This window comes from Haplochromis burtoni, unplaced genomic scaffold, assembly GCF_018398535.1.
Source record: "Haplochromis burtoni strain Fernald_Lab_line unplaced genomic scaffold, NCSU_Asbu1 Contig_253, whole genome shotgun sequence".
In the NCBI taxonomy this organism is placed as follows: domain Eukaryota; kingdom Metazoa; phylum Chordata; class Actinopteri; order Cichliformes; family Cichlidae; genus Haplochromis; species Haplochromis burtoni.
In genome coordinates, this window is record NW_024582614.1 from 552,681 (window position 1) to 574,914 (window position 22,234).

Consider the following 22,234-nt stretch of genomic DNA (forward strand, 5'->3'; position numbering starts at 1 on the left):
CAGTAAAAACAAAACCTTTCATATAAAGTGAAAAGAAGTACACGTAAAAAAAAAAAAAAAAAGAAGAAAGAAAGTGAATGACGTTTCAGCACTCGATAGATTGGTTTTGGCATAGAGTTAAGAAAAACAAAACCAGAGGAGAGAGAAAAAAGGTGTGTGTGAGAGAACACATCTTTTCAATAGAATCATAAAAAAGTTTTTCTTCTTCTTTACAGTAATTTCTACAAAATCAAAACCAGAGCTCAGAGATGAACACCGAGACGAGCTTTGCTCCCCGCAATCCAAATCCTTCTCATCTTCCTTTTTCCTGTTGACTTTTCATCGTATAGAATATATATATTTATATATCTATATTTATACGTATTTGTTTCTATTTATATATATAATATGTATAATTTGTGGGGTGCAATCATTAGTTTACAGGCCGGAGCACTAAGGCGAAGGACACGTTGAAATTTTTTTGTTTAAATGTGGTGACTGGCTCTTTCCTTGCTGCTCTCTTCAACCTCTTCTGTTGGTAACTGGAGAAAGAGAGAAGCTGAAGGATGTAAAGGTCTTAGAAAAAGTGTTTGAATAGAGCCATGGCGGGGGTTTCCCCCATCCCCACGGTGCCTTAAGAAGAAACAACAGATGACCGCTCAACCTGGCAAACGTGAGCACCCCGGCCCGACCCTCCCAGTTAAAAAAAAAAAAAAAATATCCAACTTAAAAATAAAATAAGAGACAAGATCCAGAGAGAAAACTAAAAGCATTATTATTCATTCATCTGTGTGTTTTAACCCCATCTTTTCATACATGCTTTTTACTGTTTTTTTTTTTCTCTTTAAATATAGATGCTCAGTCCCCTCCTTTTCATCATATCCTCATATGGGGTGGGGGGCAACCATTTGGACCTGTTGGCCATGGTGATCAAGAACCTACAACCAGAGGCACCAAGCTGGGGAAGGGGGGGACAAACAAAAACAAAAAACAAACAAACAAAAGGGGGGCTTGTTATTTTAATTTCACTTCCCCTCATCTCTCATTCACGACACAAACCAGCTGTTTCAACTGCTGAGAGAAAGGGACAGTTAGTACTGAGTCTGTGTATGCAGATGTGTGCATTTGTGTAAGCAGCGACCGTGTGCGTCACAGCACGGGTGTTTGGAAGCGATCTGCAAATCTGCTTCTTGTGAGTCTACGGGGTCCTGCTCTCGTGCCTTCCTCTCAGAACAGATTCTCTTCAAAAATTGCCATCAGGTCACTCTGGAAATTGATGTCAATGGTGTCTGCCATCTGCGGAGGAACCAGAGGACGAGAAGCAACATGAAAGATAGATTCTAAAAAGAAATTGATAAAATAATTCCCTCCCTCTCCCCCCCCTTTTTGTCTCCCATACCGCCTCTCTCCTGCGCCTCTCCTGCGCCTCACGCCGTGCCGTCGCCCTGTCCTGGTTGAGCGTGTTCTGTGAAGCGGAGGTGGGTGGGGGGGCTTGTGATTGTGTAGGTGGGGCCTGCGGAGAGTGAGTGGGAGGAGTCGAAGCTGGAGGAACTGGAGCGTGCGGCGACTGCTGATTTGGGCGACGGCGGTCGTCATCTGGCACTCGGCGAAACGGCTCCGCCGTGTCCTTGTCGTCACGGCTGCGACAACAAGCAAACAAAAAGTGAGACAGCTGGCAGTCAGCACTGCATGATGCCCATAAATGATTCCCATCAAGGTCACACTCAAATACAACCTAACCAACAGCAGATTCTTTAGTCCAGTTAACTTGAACCTCGTTTTGCATCGAGGGTCACATACAACCCACTTTGATCTTAAGTGAGTGAAACTCGACTTTCTGTCAGTTTAACTACACGTTCAATCCCTGCAATGTCTTAAGACAAGATGAAGCAGTGCAATGTACACTGTCCCATGTTAATAAAATAATATTTTTTATTGATTTTTACTTTTTTCCTTGTACCTTTCGTGCAGCTCATGCTTTGTAGTCGTTTCAGTATTCTGGGAAAACCAACCCAAAACGTAGCAGCTGATTCACAACCGGAGCAACCCACTTTCAAGGTTTCACATCAAAGTGTGAGAGTTCACACTTACTCACAGCTGACTTGTAAGTTTGGCGGAAATGTCTGACATTTACATCAGCTGGCAGGATACTAAGCTGTGTGATACTAAACCATTAAATGAGCAAAAGCAATAAAGTGGTGATGAGCACGATATTTATGACTGTTTAAGTCAAGCTAAATTCTAATAGGATTACAGCTTCTGACGCGTTTCCCTGGTCACACATTACTTGCTAACCTCCCACTCACCGTAGCTTCTCTTGCTCCCTCCTGGCCTGTTCAGCCTGTGCTTTCAGCTGTCTCTCTCTCTCCTCCTTCTCTCTCGCGACCTGCTTGTATCTTTCAAAGCTGTCGCTTGAAGAGCGCACCGAGAACGCCGGTGTGGACTGGGACTTTTGAGCCAGGCTGGCCCAAGAACCCATGTTCTTTATCTTGACCTCCTATAAAAAGAAAAGAAACAAACAGAAAAACCAGGTCAAGTTTAAAAAAAGGCCAAAATGAAGGACAGAAAAAAGAAACCAGGAAGGACAGTCTGGTTTAATGTGGCTTATGAAATTATTCTCTCATCTCAGGCTTCTACACACCTGTGCCTTCTTGGGAGCGATGGGAGTTTTGGGTTCTTGCTTGATTTTGTTGTCCTGCTGGGAGCAGGGTGGTGCAGGCGAGTCTGCCAAATGCGAAATGGGACGAGAGCCATCCATCGGCTTTATATCTAACCCTGTGAGAGACAAAGAAAGAGTAACTCTATATACTACACACTTTAAGCCACGTCGACACTAATTTCCATTTTAAAATCCAACAACCTTTGCGAGCTTTAGCTGGGAAACTTTTATTTGGAATCTCCAGGATTAGTTTGTGGTGTGTTCGTTTGGACAGACATTAGTTCTGAACAGCTGTTAAAATACTTTGCAATGAAAACAACACTTGACTCAATGCTGCTTCCATAAGCTGGCTATAGGGAACTGTGGGAGAATGCATACAAAAGCCTTCTGGATTCGATATATACAGTGGTCCCTTGCTATAATGCGGTTCACCTTTCGTGGCCTCGCTGTTTGCGGATTTATTTATTTTTTGTTTGTAATTTTGCTGTTAACCATGTCAAGTTCACATAAATCTTCGATGGCTAGTAGTGGTGCAACGGATCACGGTTCATCCGTAATCCGAACCGATCCCACTCCACGGTTTGGTACGCACGTGATCCGAAGATTCGAAAAAGAAGAAAAAAAAAGTATGTGTATGGTGCGCATGGTGGGTCTGTCAAGCGATAGTTATGGCCAGCGCTAGCGATCCAAGTGGAGGAGCAGAGGGGTTTGCGGCATTTAAGCAACCCTTTGCTGCCCAATCCGAGCGGGCTAAAGCTATTGGGGTGTTTAGTTGCAGACGGGAGGCCGTATGCCATTGTGCAAAACAAGGGGTTTAAACTATGATCAACGTGCTTGAGCCACACTATGATATCCCGCTCGTGTCCACTTTAGTGCCAAGATCTTTCCAAGCATGTATGAGCGGGAAAAGATTTAGGTTGTGGCTGAACTGTCCCAGGCATCTTCTGTTGCCCTAACTTTGTAGGCGACCGTGGCTCAGGGGATTGGGAAACGTATCTGTAACCGGAAGGTCGCCGGTTCGATCCCCGGGCTCTTTGTCCTGGTCGTTGTGTCCTTGGGCAAGACACTTTACCCTACCGCCTACTGGTGTTGGCCAGAGGGGCCGATGGCGCGATATGGCAGCCTCGCTTCTGTCAGTCTGCCTCAGGGCAGCTGTGGCTACAACTGTAGCTGCCTCCACCAGTGTGTGAATGTGAGAGTGAATGAATAGTGGCATTGTAAAGCGCTTTGGGTGCCTTGAAAAGCGCTATATAAATCCAATCCATTATTATAACTACTACAAATGGGTGGACCTCCACGGCAACGGAAAGCTACGTGACTGTGACAGCTCATTATATCACAGCGGAGTGCGATATAATGAGCGATATGTATTATTGGGTCTACCATACAATAATAAAGCGCCTTGAGGCGACTGTTATTGTGATTTGGCGCTTTATAAATAAAATTGAATTGAATTGAGTGGTAGATACAAAGACTGTACTATTTTGTACCATAATTTCTTTTTAATAATTGCGTGGGATGAGTCTTGAGTTGAATGTTTTTAACAGGAAAAAAATACTTCAATAAGTAAATGTTAAATTTTTGTCTTTTTTTGCTGATCTGAAAATTGATCCGATCCGTGACTTAAAACCGTGATCCGATCCGAACCGTGAGATTTTTGATCCGTTGCACCACTAATGGCTAGCAGTGTCAGTACAAGTGCTGTACTGTATGTTTGCAGGTTTTCTACCCAACAAACACAACAATGTTGACGAAACGTTTTGCACCATCACAGGTACCTCCAGTAGCACCCAAAAGGCAGAGGAAGATGCTAACCATCGCACAAAAAGTAGGACTTCTGGTAGAAGTTACCGTATGTTTCGGACCACAAGGCACACATAAGGTGCATTAAGCAAAACAAAACAGTCAGATAAGTCAAACTTTACTCAACTCATTGTTTTTGCTTCCTCTACCTCCGTACCATTGACTCACTAATGTTGAATTCTCTTGCAGCTGCTCTATTCCCGTGTTCTGGAACTGAAAACAGGGTTTGATCTTTGGTTTCATTCTATAATACTAAACTTGTTTTTCTACGAAAGTTTGAACTTTGAGATTGTTTAAAAGTGTGAAAATGTTCATGCCTGTCTGAAAAAAAGTGTATAAAGTGTGTAGTGAGGGGTTTTACAGCCTTAACACATCTATAATAATTGCAAAAAATAAAACTGGCTACTTCGCGATTTCACCTTTCGTGGGTTATTTTTAGAATGTAACTTGATAAACGAGGGACCGCTGACCAATGAGGTTTGAGCACAACAAAAAAAATGCAAAAAGTTACCTGCAGATAAATGTATGATTCTTTTTATTCACATACGACTGGATTGTAAAACAGACACATACACACTTTTGCACTCACTGTGTTTGTTGTCTGGTTTGTGTGCATCCTGACGAACGCCTGGGCTGAAGGGCGAGGGTGGCAGCACTGGTGACTGGGAAAGCTTCTCTTCTTTGATCCCCATGTTTGACCTCTGCTCCTACACAGGATGAACAACCACTTTTGTCAAATTGCTTCTTTTTAACATTTGAACTGATTATTGTACTTGTTTGTACTCACTCGTTCAAAATATACATTTAAACATAAGATGAGGAGAGGCATTAACTTCCAATCCAGACAGACAAACAGTACAAAGTCAATGCTAAATCACTTACATGCTTCTTGGTCTGTGGAGGCGACTGTTGTCCCATTGAATGGAACGCAGGCATCGGAGGAGAGTGCATCATCAGCGGAGAGGGGCAACCTGCAAAAACATCGGTGTCCCATCATTTAATTAAATGCCTCATTTAATGTGTGCCTACAGTGATTATGTCTAATCGGTACCAAGCATTAGGGTCGACACAACGTGCAGTGATTTGTAACTTTCAAGTATTGTTTTACTGTGCTGTTATGCAACAGGAGCAGCCTCATGTTTTCAGCTGTGACCACAGGTCACATGACAGATGCCTTGCAACATGTAGCAATGTTTTAAAAGACAGAGATTTTGCTCCACACTATGGCCAAGTGCAGATATGACACAATATGTTGGGATAAGTTTTACTTGGTACAGTTCACTGACAAAGACTGCGAATGGGCTGTGGTGAGATCTGTGGTCTAGGTCTGTTTGTGATCTGCTCAGTCTGTCGACAGCAGTGGAGGGAAATTGACTGGAAAGAAGCAGCTGTCAGCAGAGCAGCTATCTGAATGTGTGTGACCATGAGGCATTAAGACACCTTACCTGTTGTGAAAGGCTCCACTTTGCTTTGTGGCGATGGCTGCTGTTGGTGCTGTTGCAGCTGCTGTACCTTCTGCTGCAGCACCCCGCCCTTCTGCTGCGGTGTTGACGTGTGCGTATGTGGGAACGACTGCTGCATGTGCGCTTGGCCTGAGCCGTGTCTCTGCGTCAGAACGGGGGCGGCTGTTGTCATGACCTGCGCATGCAGTGGCGGCCCCAGCTGCACGGGAGAATGCGTGTGCAGCGTTTGCGTGGGGGCTCTGGGCTGAAGTGACTGCAGGAGGCTGTGGACCTGGCTGAGCGGTGGGGTCTCAGAGCTGGTGGGCGTTGGCTCCTCGTCATCCTCCAGCAGGGCTTGGGGAGGCTGCGCCGAGAGGGTGCCCAGGATGCCGTGGGATGGCGGTGACGGGACGCGAGGGCGGGGGACAGGCTGTGGGGGGAGGGTGAGAGGAAGCGAGGGCTGAAGCTGAGGTGAGGAAGCTGGAGGCATTGAAGGGAGGGAGGATGGAGGAGGCTGTGCAGGTTTGGGTGGAAGTGGCGCTGCACGGTTGCTAGGTCTTGATGGTTGCTGGGGAAGAGCATTATGGATTGCTGTAAACATAGGAGAGAAGAATGGGAAAGGCATGAATGTAAAGAACACAGGAAACAGGAGGATGTGTATATCATGAAAGCTCCAGCTCTTCAAGCTTCACCTCTCATTAGACTGAAATATTTCACCATTTCCCTACATATAGATTACAGACATATTAAAAAAAACAAAAAAAACAACACACAACAACCTTGCAAATGTAATTATCTGCTCTTCCTTCCTTGGCTTACTCAAACACTTTAAACTACTAGACACTACGCAATGGCAGCATGTCACTTTGGAATAATTCAGCCATTTATTGTTTTAAAAGAAGCGAGACTGGAGGAGAAGGTAGAGAAGAGGAAACTGCATTAAACAGAGCTGCTGCTGAAGGAGCAGAACTCCAAGAGAAAGAAGAAGAAAGTCCAGACTAGCAAGCGTTGATGTGTGTTTTGAGTAGCTGACATGAGCCTCCAGCTTGAAAACATTTACAGTTAATAGTGTTGCTCAATACAATAAAACCAAAAATACTGCTGCCCCCACTCCTCATTCTCATAGTAGATGATAGTAGATAAATTTAAAAATCCATCGTGATTTTCAGAAAAGTGGACCTCCTTGACCTTGAGGTCGAGGTCACTGAGGTTCGAACTTGTCTAAGATTTTTAGCAGCTGTACCTATGATATCAATTTGAAAATCGTACGTCACCTCATTCTTGAATTATTGTATTCACAAGAGAAGAAAAACACTATGGACAGTTCCAGGAGTTTAGAATCTAAATTTTTATAGCAGTGATTTTACTTACTTTATTTTGACTGACGAAGCAAGCAGTCTGAACAATTAACAATTAACTGTTAAGTTGTAACAGAAGACGGCAGCTGTCTTCTGAATAAATGGAACAGTCATTTTTTGGTGATAAACATATAATTATCTCCAGCTATTAAAAGATGTACTGTCACAATAAAGGAGGCCTATTATGCACACTTCAAGCTATATGCTTTAATTCTTAGAGACTTAAAGAATAACTGGTATAAAATGATCCTCATTTAGTCCACCCTCTGAAACATCCCAATATAATTCCCTTTGCTCTCTCTTTAAGGAAGTTTTGCTCTGATTGGCTGCCCACTGATAACAAAGAGTAGTTGGGTGTAACCTCTTGCTCCACTCTCTGTAACATCAGAGCTAAAAGCATGGGAGAAAAAAGTGCCTTAAACAAATTATTTGAACAGCCTGACAGTCTGAAGCTTTTAGCACGCATGTAGCTCTTGGACAGACACTGAACTCATTACTCCGGAGTTGTGTTTGAGGATGCATCAGTACATAGATGGCCAAAAATACAGGAAAGCATAAAAATCCACCTTTTTTTGGCTCTTGATGAAGTGAATACAGAGTTGTTAGCAGAGTCCTGTTCTGGTGGACGTACCTGGAGAAGGGATGATGGGATGTTGGTTTAGGAAAGGGTGCGTCTCAGAAGGCGTCTGGTTGGTGGGCGCGTTGGTATTGAGGAGGCCAGAGGCAACAGGAGCACTGGCAGTAGTAATGGTTGCATTAGGCTCTGTGTTGGACTGCGTCAGGTGAGAATTCATGAAGTGGGCCAGAGGGTCAAATCCTGAGGCCAATAGCTGGGAGGAATCCAGAGAGGGGACAGGGAGGGAAATAGCTGGAGCCGGGATATATGGTGGTTTGGACTGGACCACCTGAGGCTGTGTCTGAGGTTGAAGCTGAGGCTGAAGCTGAAGCTGTGACTGAAGCTGTGTCTGAAGCTGTGACTGAGGCTGAAGCTGAGGCTGCTGTGGCTGAGAAGTGACTGGGCCCACTCCACTACCGATGAACTGGTGCTGCGGTCTCTTGGTGTCCTTGTTAGTTGAAGTCTTCTTCGGTTGCTTGGGAACCAGCCCTGTACAGACAGCACAATATGAAATAAAGAAATATAACATGTTGAAGACAAAACCTAGGACTCTGCTGGTGCAGACTGCCAGGTGTATATTACCACTGTCAGAGTCTTCACTATCTGAGGAGTCACTGCTGCCTGAAGATGAGGATCCCGTCTTCATCTTTGTCACATTTGGCATTTCCAGAGGCTTCTCTGCTGCAAAAAAGAGCCACAGCATTCAGAGATTAAACAGAATATTGTTCACCTAATCCAATATAACAGAAGCAGCGACACATCTTCCAAAAGAAACTATCAATATGTGAAAGTAAGATTTCACCCAGATAACGTTAACTGGAAAGCATGGGGAACAAAGACTTAAAAACAAGAGCTCGCATGGGAATCTTTGGAATTACGAACCTTATGTGAAAGTGTTTTAAAAAAGGTTCTAAATGTGCAAAAAGCCTACCTGATGGTTTTTTCTTCTTCCTGAGGCAGCTTGAGACATACTTCTCTAGCTCTCTCAGCGTGGAGGGCTTCAGTGTCTCAAAGTCAATCTCAATCTCATCCGGATTGGAGTTTTTCAGCGACGGCTCACGGGTTTGGATTATGTGCACGACACGGCCCAGCTTGTCTCCGGGCAACTTATTGATATCCAGGCTCAGCTGGCGCTTCTCCTCATACGACATTGGCTTGCACCTGTCAGCAGACATGTCTGGAGGAGGACGCATTACAATAGGTTTACAATAGTCCCAGGCATGCATATCAACAAAACTCAATCATATGTTCTTTAATTAACGCACCGATGTCAACATCTTCAAGAGAAGCCGAAGGGACGAGAGGGGTCGGCCCAGGCTGAGGGGGCACAGCAGGCCGGGGATTTTTAACTCCTTCTTTTTTACTGTAAATGAGAAGTTCTTAGATGAGCTCCATGCAGTGCAGGTACAATAACCTGAGTTTTACGTCTGGAAAACCTACCTGGGCTTTTTCCTGTCTTTCTTTGCACTGATAGGTTCTTTACTACTTTTGCTTTTCTTAGATGCCTGAAGCATTGCAAGCGGGAGAGTCTCCAAAGGTTCCTCTGCTCCCACTTTTTTCTTGTGCTTTTCTTTCTTCTTTTCCTTCTTCTCCCTCTCTTTCTTCTTGGGCTTGCTGACCTGTGGCTGGGAGAGCGCTGCCAGCTGCTCATGAACAGCTTTAAGCTGAAACACACACACACACACACACACACACACACACACACACACACACATTTGTGTGTTAAAGAGATGATAAGGCTCTGCACATTTGATTCTCCAGCATTCAGCCATGTTTTACTCAGACCATTCTACACGGCCAACCCAACTCTTGTGTCTAATTAGCCAACCTCCCCTTAACTTTCCCTCATCTAACCTGTTCCTGTAACTCAGCTAAACGCTGTTTCCTTTCTTGTTCCGAGTCTCCTCCTGAAGACTCTGATTCTGAGGAGCTTGAGCTCTCATCTTCCGAGGCGGCAGAAGGAGGTGGGACTTGTCGAGTGGAGGGGGCAGGGTGGAGAGCTGATGACGGGGTGGGAACAGGGACTGGCTCCTCTGGGTCATCGGGCATTTTGGCGAAACGCATCTCAAACACGTCCTGTAAGATTGAAGGACAGCAAGAAAAGCTGTCAGTTCGAGTGGAGCAACAGACACGTTCAGATACTGTGCTATTTGGTGAACTGGCCCTTTACGGGTTCAAATCTCTATTTTAGAAGCTCTTCTAAAACTGTTAAATCACACTAGCTTTTTATGCTGTACACCATAGACTTTTTTTTTTTTAACCCTCTACGTGAATTTCTTCCATTTCTTTGTCGCAGAAGGTCAGCAGCTCAAACACAAGGCAAGCTTTATCAGATATGTAACTGCAATAGAGGATGCAACATGTAATATGTAAGCAGCCTATGAATAAGAGAAGAGCTGACTGCTGGAAGTCATCGAGGTTGTACTCGAGTTTGTGCTGCTTAATTAACTGCTGTGCATGCTAGGGCTGTTCGATATAACGATATATATCGGCTGACGATATAAAAACTATCGTTTCATTTTACGCTATCGTTTGTTTCGTGGTGTCGCAAAATAAACTGTTTACGGCAATATTTTTTCATGGTTTTGATGTCACTGTAGTGGCTATATTAATTTCTTAAAGTTCTCTCTTTCTCTTATACTTAATATAACCACACTATGTACAGACAAGCGCCTGTTTTTATGCCTTGTGGTTAGCAACAACGACGGTAAAACCATCGCGTGTCCGCTTGTTTATGTTCCACATAAACCTTTCACAATAAAGCTCAAGATCCTGTTGAGACTTTTCAAAATAAACTGAATCACGTGAAAAAGTATGCAGAGTGTTTACGGATGAGAAGCAAAAAAGAGCCGCCGGGTGTTAAAAAAATAAACCTTAGACTCAAACGTTAGAACAGGCTTTTCCCCGCAGCACGCCGTGTAATAAATACTCACAAAGAAAACGGCGGCCGTTACAACCTGTCTAAAAATGTGTAGTTTCATGCATCGGTTAAAACACTCGACTCCAGCTACACGACGCCCAGCTGGAAACACTTCAGCTACCCGAGATTCACAGAATTTACAGAAAATGTTAAATTTTTGTGATTTATATCGTTATTGGGTAGATGTTTAATATCGGGATATGAGATTTTGGTCATATCGCACAGCCCTAGTGCATGCTCTTTTTCTCTCACTTTACTTTGGTGCTGACTTAAAAGTTTTCTACATAAGAAAAACTACTCTGTAACCTACAGCAGTCATCAATCAACACCAGCTTGATAGATGCTGCAAAGGTGTACTGCTTTACAAAGAAAACAATCCTGCAATCATCCACTTGGGTTCTGCAATGATCTTCAGGCCTGAATTTAGCCAATCCCAAAATCTCTGCTGTCTCACTGATAGGTCATCTCTGACTTTCTTTTTTCCAGCTTAATGTTTATGCTTTAACTTAAAAGTCTTTTACTTACACCAAAACCTCTTTGTTACACATATCAAGAGTTCAGATCAGCAGCTACAAAATGCAAATCAAACACATGGAATAAACAATAAGACGTTAAAACTCATTAAGATGTCATGATATAACGAGGAAATTGTCCACATCCACACACTGCAAAGCATGTCACCTAACAATCAAACCTTTGCACAATAAGATCAAAATTGTGTGGGCACAGAAGGTTATGAACTTTATGTGATTGTTCAAAACTTTTCTATGAGATTTTGGTAAGAGCTTTTTTTCAAATTTAGAGGGCGGTCTAAAGACTTTTGCACATATAGGTTATATAATGTAGGTTACGGTTTGCAGTGTGTGAAATGTGTGGTTTACCTGTAATTTGCGTGCCATGGCAACCACATCGTGGTCTGGAGGGTTGTATTTGTAACAGTTCGAGAACATCAACCTGACGTCTGCTGCAAATTCTTGAGCATCTCTGTACTGTCTGTTGTCCAGCTTTTTCTGGAGGGGATTAAAAAAACAAAACGGTAGCGATCAAAATTCTGCAAATTTAAAGACACACGAGACATGCACGTTGGCAATTTAAAAGTTGACTTATCAAGCTGAAGCTTAGCTATTTATTTGGTATTACCTAGTTTACATCCTCTTGATTATTATTCACTGTCTGACGTTTGTGTGGCTCATTAGTTGTTTAAATGTTTGTGGTAAAAAGATTAAATAAAAGCAAACTAAACAAAGAAATCCAGCAAAATGTCAAAAAGCTTTGGTATCAAGAGCAAATTTTATCACAGGCAGACTCAGGCTGAAACCTTCCTAACTATAAAAACAGGTTTGTACATGTTGTAATAAAATCACCTTGATGGTGCTGAGATCCATGGGATGCTTGATGATTTCATGGTAGTCGTGGAGACCGAGAGCTTTTGCATCAACAGGTTTGTAAAAAGGCCAGGCATATGCCACGTGTTTCTTAGACAGCATCTCTCTGACGAGGCGTGCACACCAACGTAACTGCTCCTGGCGCTTCGGTGTTCCTGACCCTCCCATCTCCAAGACTCCTCCAAGTTGATGCTGAGAGTCTGGCTGTGATGCTTCTCTTTTGGGCTGCTTTGATGGGCGGCTGCTGTCTCTGCGCGGCCGGTTCTCGGCAGAAATGGGAGACGATTCACTGAGCTGATCGTTGGCGGTGGGTGTCGTGGTATCAGCTTTCCTCTTCTGGCTCTTCTTCTGCTGTTGGAACAGAAGAGTTTAGAGGTCACAGTCTGGAAAAAAAAACAAAAAAAACACATCAGCAAGTGTCTTTGTAACAATAGATGTTGTCTTACCTTGATGAGAGCAGGCGAACTTTGCAGTATGGGGGCAGTAGGATGGAGGCCTGGGTGAGTCACAGTCGGAGGTGGAACTGAAGTCATTCCCTGGGCCAGGACGTCTGAAGTGGTGAGGGAGAATGGAGGCCCCAGATGGGGCGCATGGTTTGTGGTTGTTGGAGGCACACGGGGAAGGTGAGGTTGGGCTAGACTCTGGGCCAGAGTCTGGACCAGAGGCTGGGCCAAGGGCTGAGCCAGGGGCTGGACCAGAGGTTGGACCAGAGGTTGGACCAGAGGCTGGACCAGAGGTTGGACCAGAGGTTGGACCAGAGGCTGGACCAGAGGCTGGACCAGAGGCTGGACCAGCACCTGGTCCAACCTCAGGGGTAAGGCAGGAGAACCTTGGGGGGCGGGTGCAGCACGGGTATGTGGAGTGGTTGAAGGGGACGAAAAGCCTCGTGTATGCGGGGTGGTAGAGGGGGATGATGAGTCATGTCCTGAATCTGATTTTGAAATCAGACCTAGAAGGAAGAACACGAGAGCAGCACAAAGACAAAACTTTAGCATAGCTAAACATTAGGTCAACAGGTTTAAAGCAGATCACCAACAGGCATGACATAACCAAAACCTGATTTCCCAATAAAAGTTCCATATGAGGTGTGGCTGATTTAGTGGGTGGCGGAGAGCAGACAACAATGAAACCAAACATACCAGCTGAGCTGGCTAGATTAGCAGCATTTGCATATCACTGCTGGTGACGCATGGAAACTCTTCCATGAAGTCTTAAGTGTACACCAGGAAGTAGAATCACATCCTCTGGCATAAAGTTGGAGTACCAATTCTACTGAGGGAAAGCAGCAAGAAGAATTCTTCTGCTTCACAGAAAAACAAATGAACGATGCTAAAATAATACCTGTGTCCTGCCTGCCTCCTCTGCGTCCCTTTGTAACCACAGCAATCTCAGTCTCCTCCTGCGGCATCTCTGTAATCTTCTGGAGAAAGAGCTTTTCCAAGGCTTCTGCCATTAGGACAATATCATCCCCGGGCTAAACACACAAACAGATGAAAACCGCAGAGCACATTAGCCACAATCCACGTCTCTTAATGTCGCTGAGCAGGGCAGTCGCATGTGTGCGGAACTTCTAATGTGGCTGACCTTGTTGTAGATGTAGCAGTTTGTGAACATGGTGTTAAAGTCTTGGATACACTCCTGGGCATTCCAGTAGTAGTTGTTCTCCAGGCGTTTTTTAATCGTGCCCATGTCCATAGGATTCTTTATGATCTTATAATAGTCCTTAAAGAAGAGCAGGGAAACAAGTATTAGTATTTTAGCTAGACAGAAGAATAATTAAGAGAGTTGAAAGAAAACATTAGAATTAAAAGCTCATCCAGTTCCTCAAGGGAATGACATTCATAAGAAAACTGGCTATTCCCTGCACAAGTTTAAATACTATGCTAATAGGATCCTAAAGAATTATATTTACCATGTAAAGTAACTCAGGAAAGCTGCTCAGGATTATAGACTGAACTCAGTTTATGGGTTACTGAATAGACAAAAGGCTAGTGAAATTCCATTCTCAAGCCCGGCGCTCAGCATTTTCCTTGTCACCATCTTTGTGTTTTGAATTTGGATAATCCTCCTTTCCGACTCTCATAATGACTATTTACTGAATGAATGTGAAACTAGTGAAATAGCCCACAAAATTATCAGAGGTCAAAGATTAAGGGAGCCGAGCACCATTTTCCAAATACATTTTTAAAGACTTTGGAATCTTTTTTGCATTCATTTTAATGGACATTAAAGAAACTCTAGGTTTAAAGCACTTCTGTTTTCATACATAGAAGACATCCCTTTATTTTCTTTGAATATTCCTCCAAAAATGACCTCCCATCTTTTTTTTTTTCTCCAAACCAATTTTCCTTGATTTCAATGGAAAATATCTTGAGTTCAGGGAAAGGTTTTCAGGAAAACTAATATGAACTTACTGCCATATTAAAACTACAACATTCAGAAGATGGACTAAAAAATTGTTACAATAATCTGAATTATCCTGTTGCAGGTCATGTAAACCTCACTGAGCTTCACTGAGTGAATGGGTAAATGCAGAGAGGAATTTCCCCACGGGGATCAATAAAGTATACGTTATTATTATTATAAACAACAACAAAAACAACAACAACAGATGAAAAATATCACTTCATTACAAAAGTCTCAATTTTTAAGAAAAAAAAGGAACGCAGGTCAGAGCGGAGCCCTACATAAACCTGCTTCTCAGTAATACCACTGTTACTGAGGACAACTGAACTTCTCTCTGCTTGGATCTGTTACAAACTAATATCTATCAATATACAACTACTTATGAAACAGTGAATGTGTTTTTAAACATACTGTGTCTAACTGTACTTACTGTGAAGTATCACAACAAAACAAAATAACCCAGACTGATGTGTGCTTTTAGGTATGTGGCACAGTAACAGTGTCTTAATTAAGAAATCAGAGGCTCAAGATTTGGAGGTAAATCAAGTTTTGTAGTCTTCTGCACATGGCACGGGTCAGCTGTTACTCACAGATTTCACGTTTATATTGTGAAATAGTTCATAATGAGATGGAGGCTTGATCCAGCTCAATCCTGCACTCCACCTGAGTCTCAGTCACAATGTCACACAGTCAGTTTCTGACAGTTTCTATCAGCTACCCTTGGATCAAAAACAGAACGATCCTCCTTCGGCTGCCTGTCATTGATCTGAACTGCTGAACAGATCTGTGCTTACCCTGTAATACGCTTCTCATTAGTACATTACTCAGTCCTTCATGGTGTCTGCTGCTTCTTGAGCCTCTAATTTGTGCTTTTCTTGACAGAATTTTGGTTGCTATTGAAATAAACTGGCTGCTTCTTTGTATCTAAATCACTGCACTGTTAGTAGATCACCCTCCAATCACAGCACATAATTTAACAACAGCAAAAACAGCAGTCACAGCCCTACATGCATCCTTAACATCCTCCCTCTGAAAAACCAACACCTGCAGCAAAAAGTCAGTGCCAAGACTAAAGGTACTACCTTGTGTGTCTCCTTGGTAACCATAACTAGAAGACCACAGAAGACTGCAGGAGAGTTTTTTTTCCCTACTTAACTGAAATAGTCAATGTGACGTGTCGCAAAGTGTCAAATGAGGAAATGCAGAAAAGAAAAACACACTTTCTGAAAAGCAGAAAAGGCAGCGACATGTTTTACTGCAGGGTGCCACCATCACCGGGTCCTACTGTGTGAAACTTTGCATATGGAATTCATTTACTAGTTGTTACAGAGCTATCTTTGTGCTCAACTCTTATTGCACACACACACTGAAACAAACACACACACGTGACTCACAGGCAAATTGAGTTTGATGGCATCTACAGGAGCCTGGAAGGGCCAGGCAAAATTGTGTTTCCATAATGTCTTCAATACCACTTTTTGCAAGTACTGAAAAAGAGCAAAAACAAAAAAATTATTATACACACATTAAATAAGTGAAACTGACATTTTACTAGCAGACATGGTTCACAAATCAACGTCCTACTACCTGCAGCTGGTTGGTCTGTCGTTTGGGTCTGGAGGGGTTCCATGTTTCGGGGGGTGGAGGGTTGAAGGGGATAGGCGGTGGGGCGGAGGGAGGGTTCTGGCTGCTGCCTGCCTCCAGTCCGTCCCCCATCGCAGAGGTGGGCTGCAGTGGCTGAGCAGACACTTTAGGCAGATTGGACCTGGCAGGGGCAGGTGGGACCGGGGGGAACCCCTTCAGGCCATTCCACTCCTCACGTGACTCTCTGAAAGAACCACAGAGGAAAACATTATCTCTGCAGCCGTTATGAGAATTTTGACATGACTTTCTCAGAATGTATCTCACATTTAGCATTACTGCCACACGTTGAATCTGAACTCCTATCACCCCACTATCTAGATCAGACCACTTTTTACACGTTCTGTCTCAATTATCTGTCTCACGACTAGGGATGGGTACCGGTAATGGCACCGGTTCTGACATAAACGGTAGTAACCAGACCGAAAAGCAGCGCAGATGTCGGTGCTTTTTTTCCTGAGATGTCATACACTTTAGATTCTAGCCAATCGTTTGGCGTACCTGGGCCCGCCTTTCAGAGGATAGTAGGCGGGCCCAGGTACGTTCGTTCTTTTAGAGCAGAGCTACAGAATAAAAAGTCTGGCTGTACTTCACAGCAAAAGATGCAAACTCAGCAGCCTGCAACAAGTGCTTTAAGCTGATACTGTGCAGGAGGTAACTCCTCGAATCTGATGAAACACCTGGCGACGTATAGCATTTTGTTAAAAGCCGAGAAATGCGCTGTATTTGATAGCTTGCTGCGAGACCTCACACCGTGCACATCTACTGCAGAAGTGGTGCCTGTTATCGGACCCAGAGTTAGCAACATCCCCCAAAAACCCAAAGAGGAGAGTCCTGGCCCCTAGCCCTGCCAGTGTAGCACAAATGATGACGGATGATGATGGCAGCAGCAGCCGTTCTTCTCTGCGTGAGTAGCTTAATGTTGTTCGTGTGTAACCACGTTATTACATTAATGCATGTAAGGTGAACTAGCAAACACCGTCGTAGTTACATGCGGCTGTCCTCTTGTTTGATGGCAGATACTCCCTTCACCCTGGCCAAAAAGGCTAAAATGACCAAAGAAAAAGTGGGAAACAGCTAAACATGAGAGGTTTTTAGACAAAATTGGTGTTTTTTTCCATTGTTTAAGCACTGCTTCTAGCCAAGAGTGATACCATAAATCCCCTATAGCTGCAGAAAAGGCCAACATTGTTATCTTTTTACAAAAAACAAACAAACAGCTGAACATGAGAGGTTTTTGGACAAAGTGTGTGTTCTCCATTCTTTAAGCACCGGTTCGAGCACTGTTTAAGCACCGGCACCGTTTCAAAAGTACCGGTTTGGTGCTGGTATCGGATAAAACCTAAACGATACCCATCCCTACTCACGACCACAACCCAGTGTGAGCATTTTCTTCTACAGTACATCGCCAAAGGTCTCTGCGTGAGAACGAGAGGCAACTTGGCAAAGGGTCAATCTTTTTCACCCCGCTCAAGAAAACAATAAAGATCTCATCTTTGACACATTCACTGCTCTTTAAGCTGTGGCTCAAACTCAGTATCTGATTTTGTCATCATGTGCTTGAAACTACTGCACGAAAACTGGGATCAGGCACTGAGGACTCAACGTGTGTTTATGTGCACAAACAAAAAGCATGCATTCCACATCAACATCAAACTCTTAGTTTAAAGCATCTGGGAATAAATATTGAATCATTGCTTAAGATCAAATACCGTTATGACTGTTAACCTGCAAAGTTTCTGATCCATCAAATGGAAGCAGAAGTGTAAACACATTACATGCTTCACCAGCTATAAAATATCCACAAACAATGCAGAGCATTTACTTGTCCTAAAAGCACAAAGACTACAAAACAAATCCATAGCTTGGAGTATTTTTTTTTTAAATCAATCATGCATTTGTAATTTAGGCAAAACAACAAAAATGCACTAATATTTACAGAAGGAATTGACTGAACAGCTCAACAGGATGAGGCAGAACTTCAAATGCATACCTTATCTAAGACTCAGGTTTTGTTAGTAATATCAGAAATTTTGTAATATTAATAATAACTATACACAAGGCAAGATAAAACTGGGGTTCAGGTTTAAGAATGGCTTGGTAAAGTCTGATTGATGGAAAAGTTTTATGATAATGGCGACTTTTTAAAAGCTGAAAATACAATGCAAGTGTATTTACTTTCTAATCACAGATGAAAAACAAACAAACAAACTGGTAATTATCTTGCAGAAAAAACTCATCATTAAACTCTCTCAACTCAAAGGCCAATTATTTTTGGTGGACTTACATGTTTGTAGCTGTGCAGCTGTGGTCTAAAGCAGTTGTGTGATCATATCTCAGTTGGGGAGGTGGCAACTTCCCAGGGTGATGTGGGATGTTTGTTAGTGACACGCTGCGGCAGCACAAAAACCACAACACACAGAGAGTCGAGTGTCACACCTGTGAGAGACCGAGATAACAAATTGAATTAGAGTCAATTTATGTAGTTTGTTGGATTTTGTTCGTGCAAACTGCCCTTTTTCAAAATTGAAACTGTCACAATAGAAAACAACACTTCCACATCACAAAACACAGAATTGAAAGCCCTCATCTGGATGATACAGGCACATTACTCTTCTTTATCCCAGTCAACATCTAGTACATGGAGCAGTTTGCAACAATAACTCAGGATTTCGGGGAGGGGGGCGTCCTATATATGCATGTTTTCATAGGTCTTTTGTGCTACTGTTTATGTACAGCAAACTTAGAACAAATTAGGTGACAGGAGCTAATATGGTACTCTTTTGCATTAAAACTGAACTCTGCCTGACCTACAACCTTGGCATGCTTCAGATGACCTTTGGTACCCCCTGAGATCAAAGGTCAAAGGAATTTCTGAGTGAGACAAAATGAATGAATCAGAGACAACAGCTAACATTTAGTTTGTTATCACCCTGACAGTTTCTTCTACTAAAGACCAAAAGCTTTATTTACATCTCTTTCTATGCCTGTTACCCGTTACAGATCCATATTCCAGCTACAGATCCGTCATTAGTTAAAAAAAACAAAAACAAACAAACATTAAATAAGTGAATAATTGTTCCCTACATTTACCAGTTAAGTGGATTGGATGTTGATAACTACCTTATCAATGAATATAGACGTGTAATATATGCATAATAATTCTAACTGGGCAGCAATTAGCACTGCAGCGAGTGCTTGAGACAAAATAAATAAATATTGCGGGAAAATACACGAAAGACCAAGTCATTCTCCAAACTACGTAACTGCATAGAACTACACACAACATACACAGCACGTTAAGAACGCAGCAGTGTCGCAGGTAATCTGATCAACAACAAATCAAATATTCTATCGATAAAGCCACTAGACGTAACGATACTGCGAAATGTATCACATACTGCTACTACTTAGTATCTACCGGTAACCGGATCATAAAAACGACCCAATTTGTTGCAAAACAACTTTACTCCTCAGCTTTTCCTTTGCTAACCTTCCATGTCGGCGCATCGCCATTTCCACTATGCTCAAGTGACAGCTGCGCACGTAAACTGCGTTTCAGAATACAACTTTGACGGGATTGATATTCTCGAAATGACGTACGTCACATTTCACATGAGCTTCTGCGCCATAGCGCCTTTACTACGCTACCAAGAGAACGTAACTTGTGTCACGAATACGGCCTACGGGGCTACAAACAAACAGCCTAGCAGCTAGCTCGCTAGCATGTTAGCGACATGTAGCTAACGTGCACACTGACAACAGACAGCGCCCGCTGCTACAAAAACGACCTTTACGCGAGCGTTAAAAGGAGAAAGACACAACGCAGAATATGTACAACAACACCAAGTCGCTCGCGCCTAAAAGCTAAAAAAATGAGCTGTATCGCGTGCCCGAACCGGTGCAAGGCCTTGCGAAGACAGCTCATGCTCCGCTTCCCGAAGCGCTCACTGAGCGCGCGGGAAATATGCCACCGATGCCCGCTGTAAGGGTTTTATCTGATCCCCGGGGTCGTAAGCTTTCGTTTGATGTACGAACGTAAGCCACACGAAGGCGAAAAATGATATTTTTACCTTCTTCAGTCGTTTGTCAGCGTTCACAGTCCTTCCTCGCCCCAAATCCAGAACAAACAGTCCCGTTTCACGTCAATGACGTCAGACGCACGGGGGGCAGGCCAACAAATGTCACCTACAACTCCTCCCCTCTCTCCTGGGTTAACATCACGCAATAGCTTGTAATCATTTCAGTCAGGAGACAGGTCGGTGTTCACTTTACTAAACGAGTGGGTCTAAATATATAACCGAGTAAAAAGTGCGCGTACACTAAAACCTGTTTTTAGTTAGTAGAAAACAAGCTGACAGCTTAAATGTGCACGGCACGGACGGCACGTAGGCCACCGAGCTGACATCTGTTTCCTCTGTAAATACGTTTTCTACAAACTATAGAGAACACAACGGAAGTTAAAAGCATTTCTAAAACTTGACAATTTGTTATACAGCTTATCGACCTACTGCAAATAACCTTTTATTGCCCGATTTGATCTCAGGCCCGTGTGCGCACGGTTGTTGTGCGTAATTAGATGTTTAGATCTTGATGGGAGCGGGGTCTTCCAGATGTAATGCTGTGTGAGTGGCATGAGGGCTCATTCTACTGTTTGGTAAGTGTGAAAGTCATGAAGATGTCAATCCAGCTGAATACTGATGGATATAATGGCGGTAAATTGTGCTTTTCTGCCTTTTCCTGTGTCCTAGAAGATATTGTACCACTCATGTTTATGAAAACTGTTATCAGTGCTTGGGTAGGAGGGAGTAGGTACACCACCTAGTGGTTGGGATGGTGTTAAATTAAAGCACAGTATCAAAACAACCTCTGCAACAGGTTATCAGAATTGTGGTCAACAGTCTGCATCAAAATGTGCAAAATTAGCAGTGAATATGTACACATCACAAATGTGATAAGTCTGGTTGCTAGATGATTTGCTTTTGATACCCTGCTCAGTTTACGTTAAAGGTCTACACATGCAGTCCTTCTCCAATTCAAACTTACTGGCCACTTCATTAAGTATGTTTGTTCACCAGCTTGTTAACACAAATATCTCAACTAACCATATGGCAATATCTCAGTGCATTTGGGCATGTAGACATGGCCAAGACGACCTGCTGAAATCCAGACTTCAGTGACTTTAAACGTGGAAGGGTTGTTAATGCTAGATGGGCATTGCTGATGGTCTGGATTTTCCCGCACAGCCATCTCGAGAGTTTACAAAGGATGCTCTGAAACAGAAAATATCCAGCGAGTGGCAGCTCTCTGTGAAAAACTGCCTTGTTGAGGTTAGATGTTTACGGCATGTGCAGAAGAGCATCTCTGAATGTGTAACATGTTAAATGTTGAACTACACTAGCAGCACTAACTTGTACACATCTTTCTTGTGTAAATGTAAATGCCTGTGTTATTATGTATTACACACAACGGAGAGATCGCAAACTGTGTTTCATTGTTCTTATAATAAAGACATGTAGAAAAAGAGAGCGATTCTTTTCTATTCAGAAGACCACACCAGATGCAACTCCTGTCAACTAAGAACAGGAAACTGAGGTCACAGTTTGCACAGGATAAATCAACAAGACTGGAAAAATATTGTTGGTCTGATGAGCGGATTGCTGCTGTGATATTTCGACAGGCTCGGAGTTTGGTGTAAACCACATGAAAGCACAGATCCATCCTGCCTTCTCTCGATGCTTCAGGAGGCTGGTGGCATTATAGTGTTAGGGTAATTTTTTTTGGCACACTTTCTCAAACATAATAATGAGCTCTCTGTACTCAAATCACCTCAACCGTCACCATATCTCAATCCAATAGAGCACCTTAGGGCTGTGATGTAACAGGAGATTCAGCTGTCATCATCATTATGAATCAAAAATCCATGAGCAGCGTTTCCAGCACCTCGTTGAATCGATGCCAAAGTAGTAAAGGCACCTTTTAAGCAGCCACTGAGTTAATTTCACTTGTATTTAGGAATTAACAC

General features: G+C 43.1%; 1 protein-coding gene across 3 annotated transcripts; it reads right to left on the reverse strand.

The window, feature by feature from the left end:
* Window positions 1-208: 208 nt before the first annotated feature.
* On the reverse strand, window positions 209-22,124 carry LOC102300967 (bromodomain-containing protein 4). Of its 3 annotated transcripts, none has more exons than XM_014338798.2 (22): window positions 20,283-22,124; window positions 18,497-18,648; window positions 16,156-16,396; window positions 15,963-16,055; window positions 13,747-13,884; window positions 13,504-13,636; window positions 12,609-13,111; window positions 12,142-12,510; window positions 11,659-11,787; window positions 9,712-9,933; window positions 9,298-9,521; window positions 9,123-9,220; window positions 8,789-9,034; window positions 8,440-8,538; window positions 7,873-8,346; window positions 5,887-6,474; window positions 5,324-5,412; window positions 5,031-5,148; window positions 2,621-2,754; window positions 2,286-2,476; window positions 1,379-1,619; window positions 209-1,275 (listed from the first exon to the last, which is right to left on the reverse strand). In XM_014338798.2, the coding sequence occupies exons 3-22, from the start codon at window positions 16,282-16,284 to the stop codon at window positions 1,207-1,209; spliced, it is 4,287 nt and encodes a 1,428-aa protein (XP_014194284.2). In that variant the 5' UTR covers window positions 16,285-16,396; window positions 18,497-18,648; window positions 20,283-22,124; the 3' UTR covers window positions 209-1,206. The 3 variants fall into 3 exon arrangements, with proteins under 3 accessions (XP_014194284.2, XP_014194285.2, XP_014194283.2); XM_014338799.2 differs by having other exon boundaries at window positions 8,440-8,535; window positions 12,142-12,513; XM_014338797.2 differs by having other exon boundaries at window positions 12,142-12,513.
* Window positions 22,125-22,234: the final 110 nt, after the last annotated feature.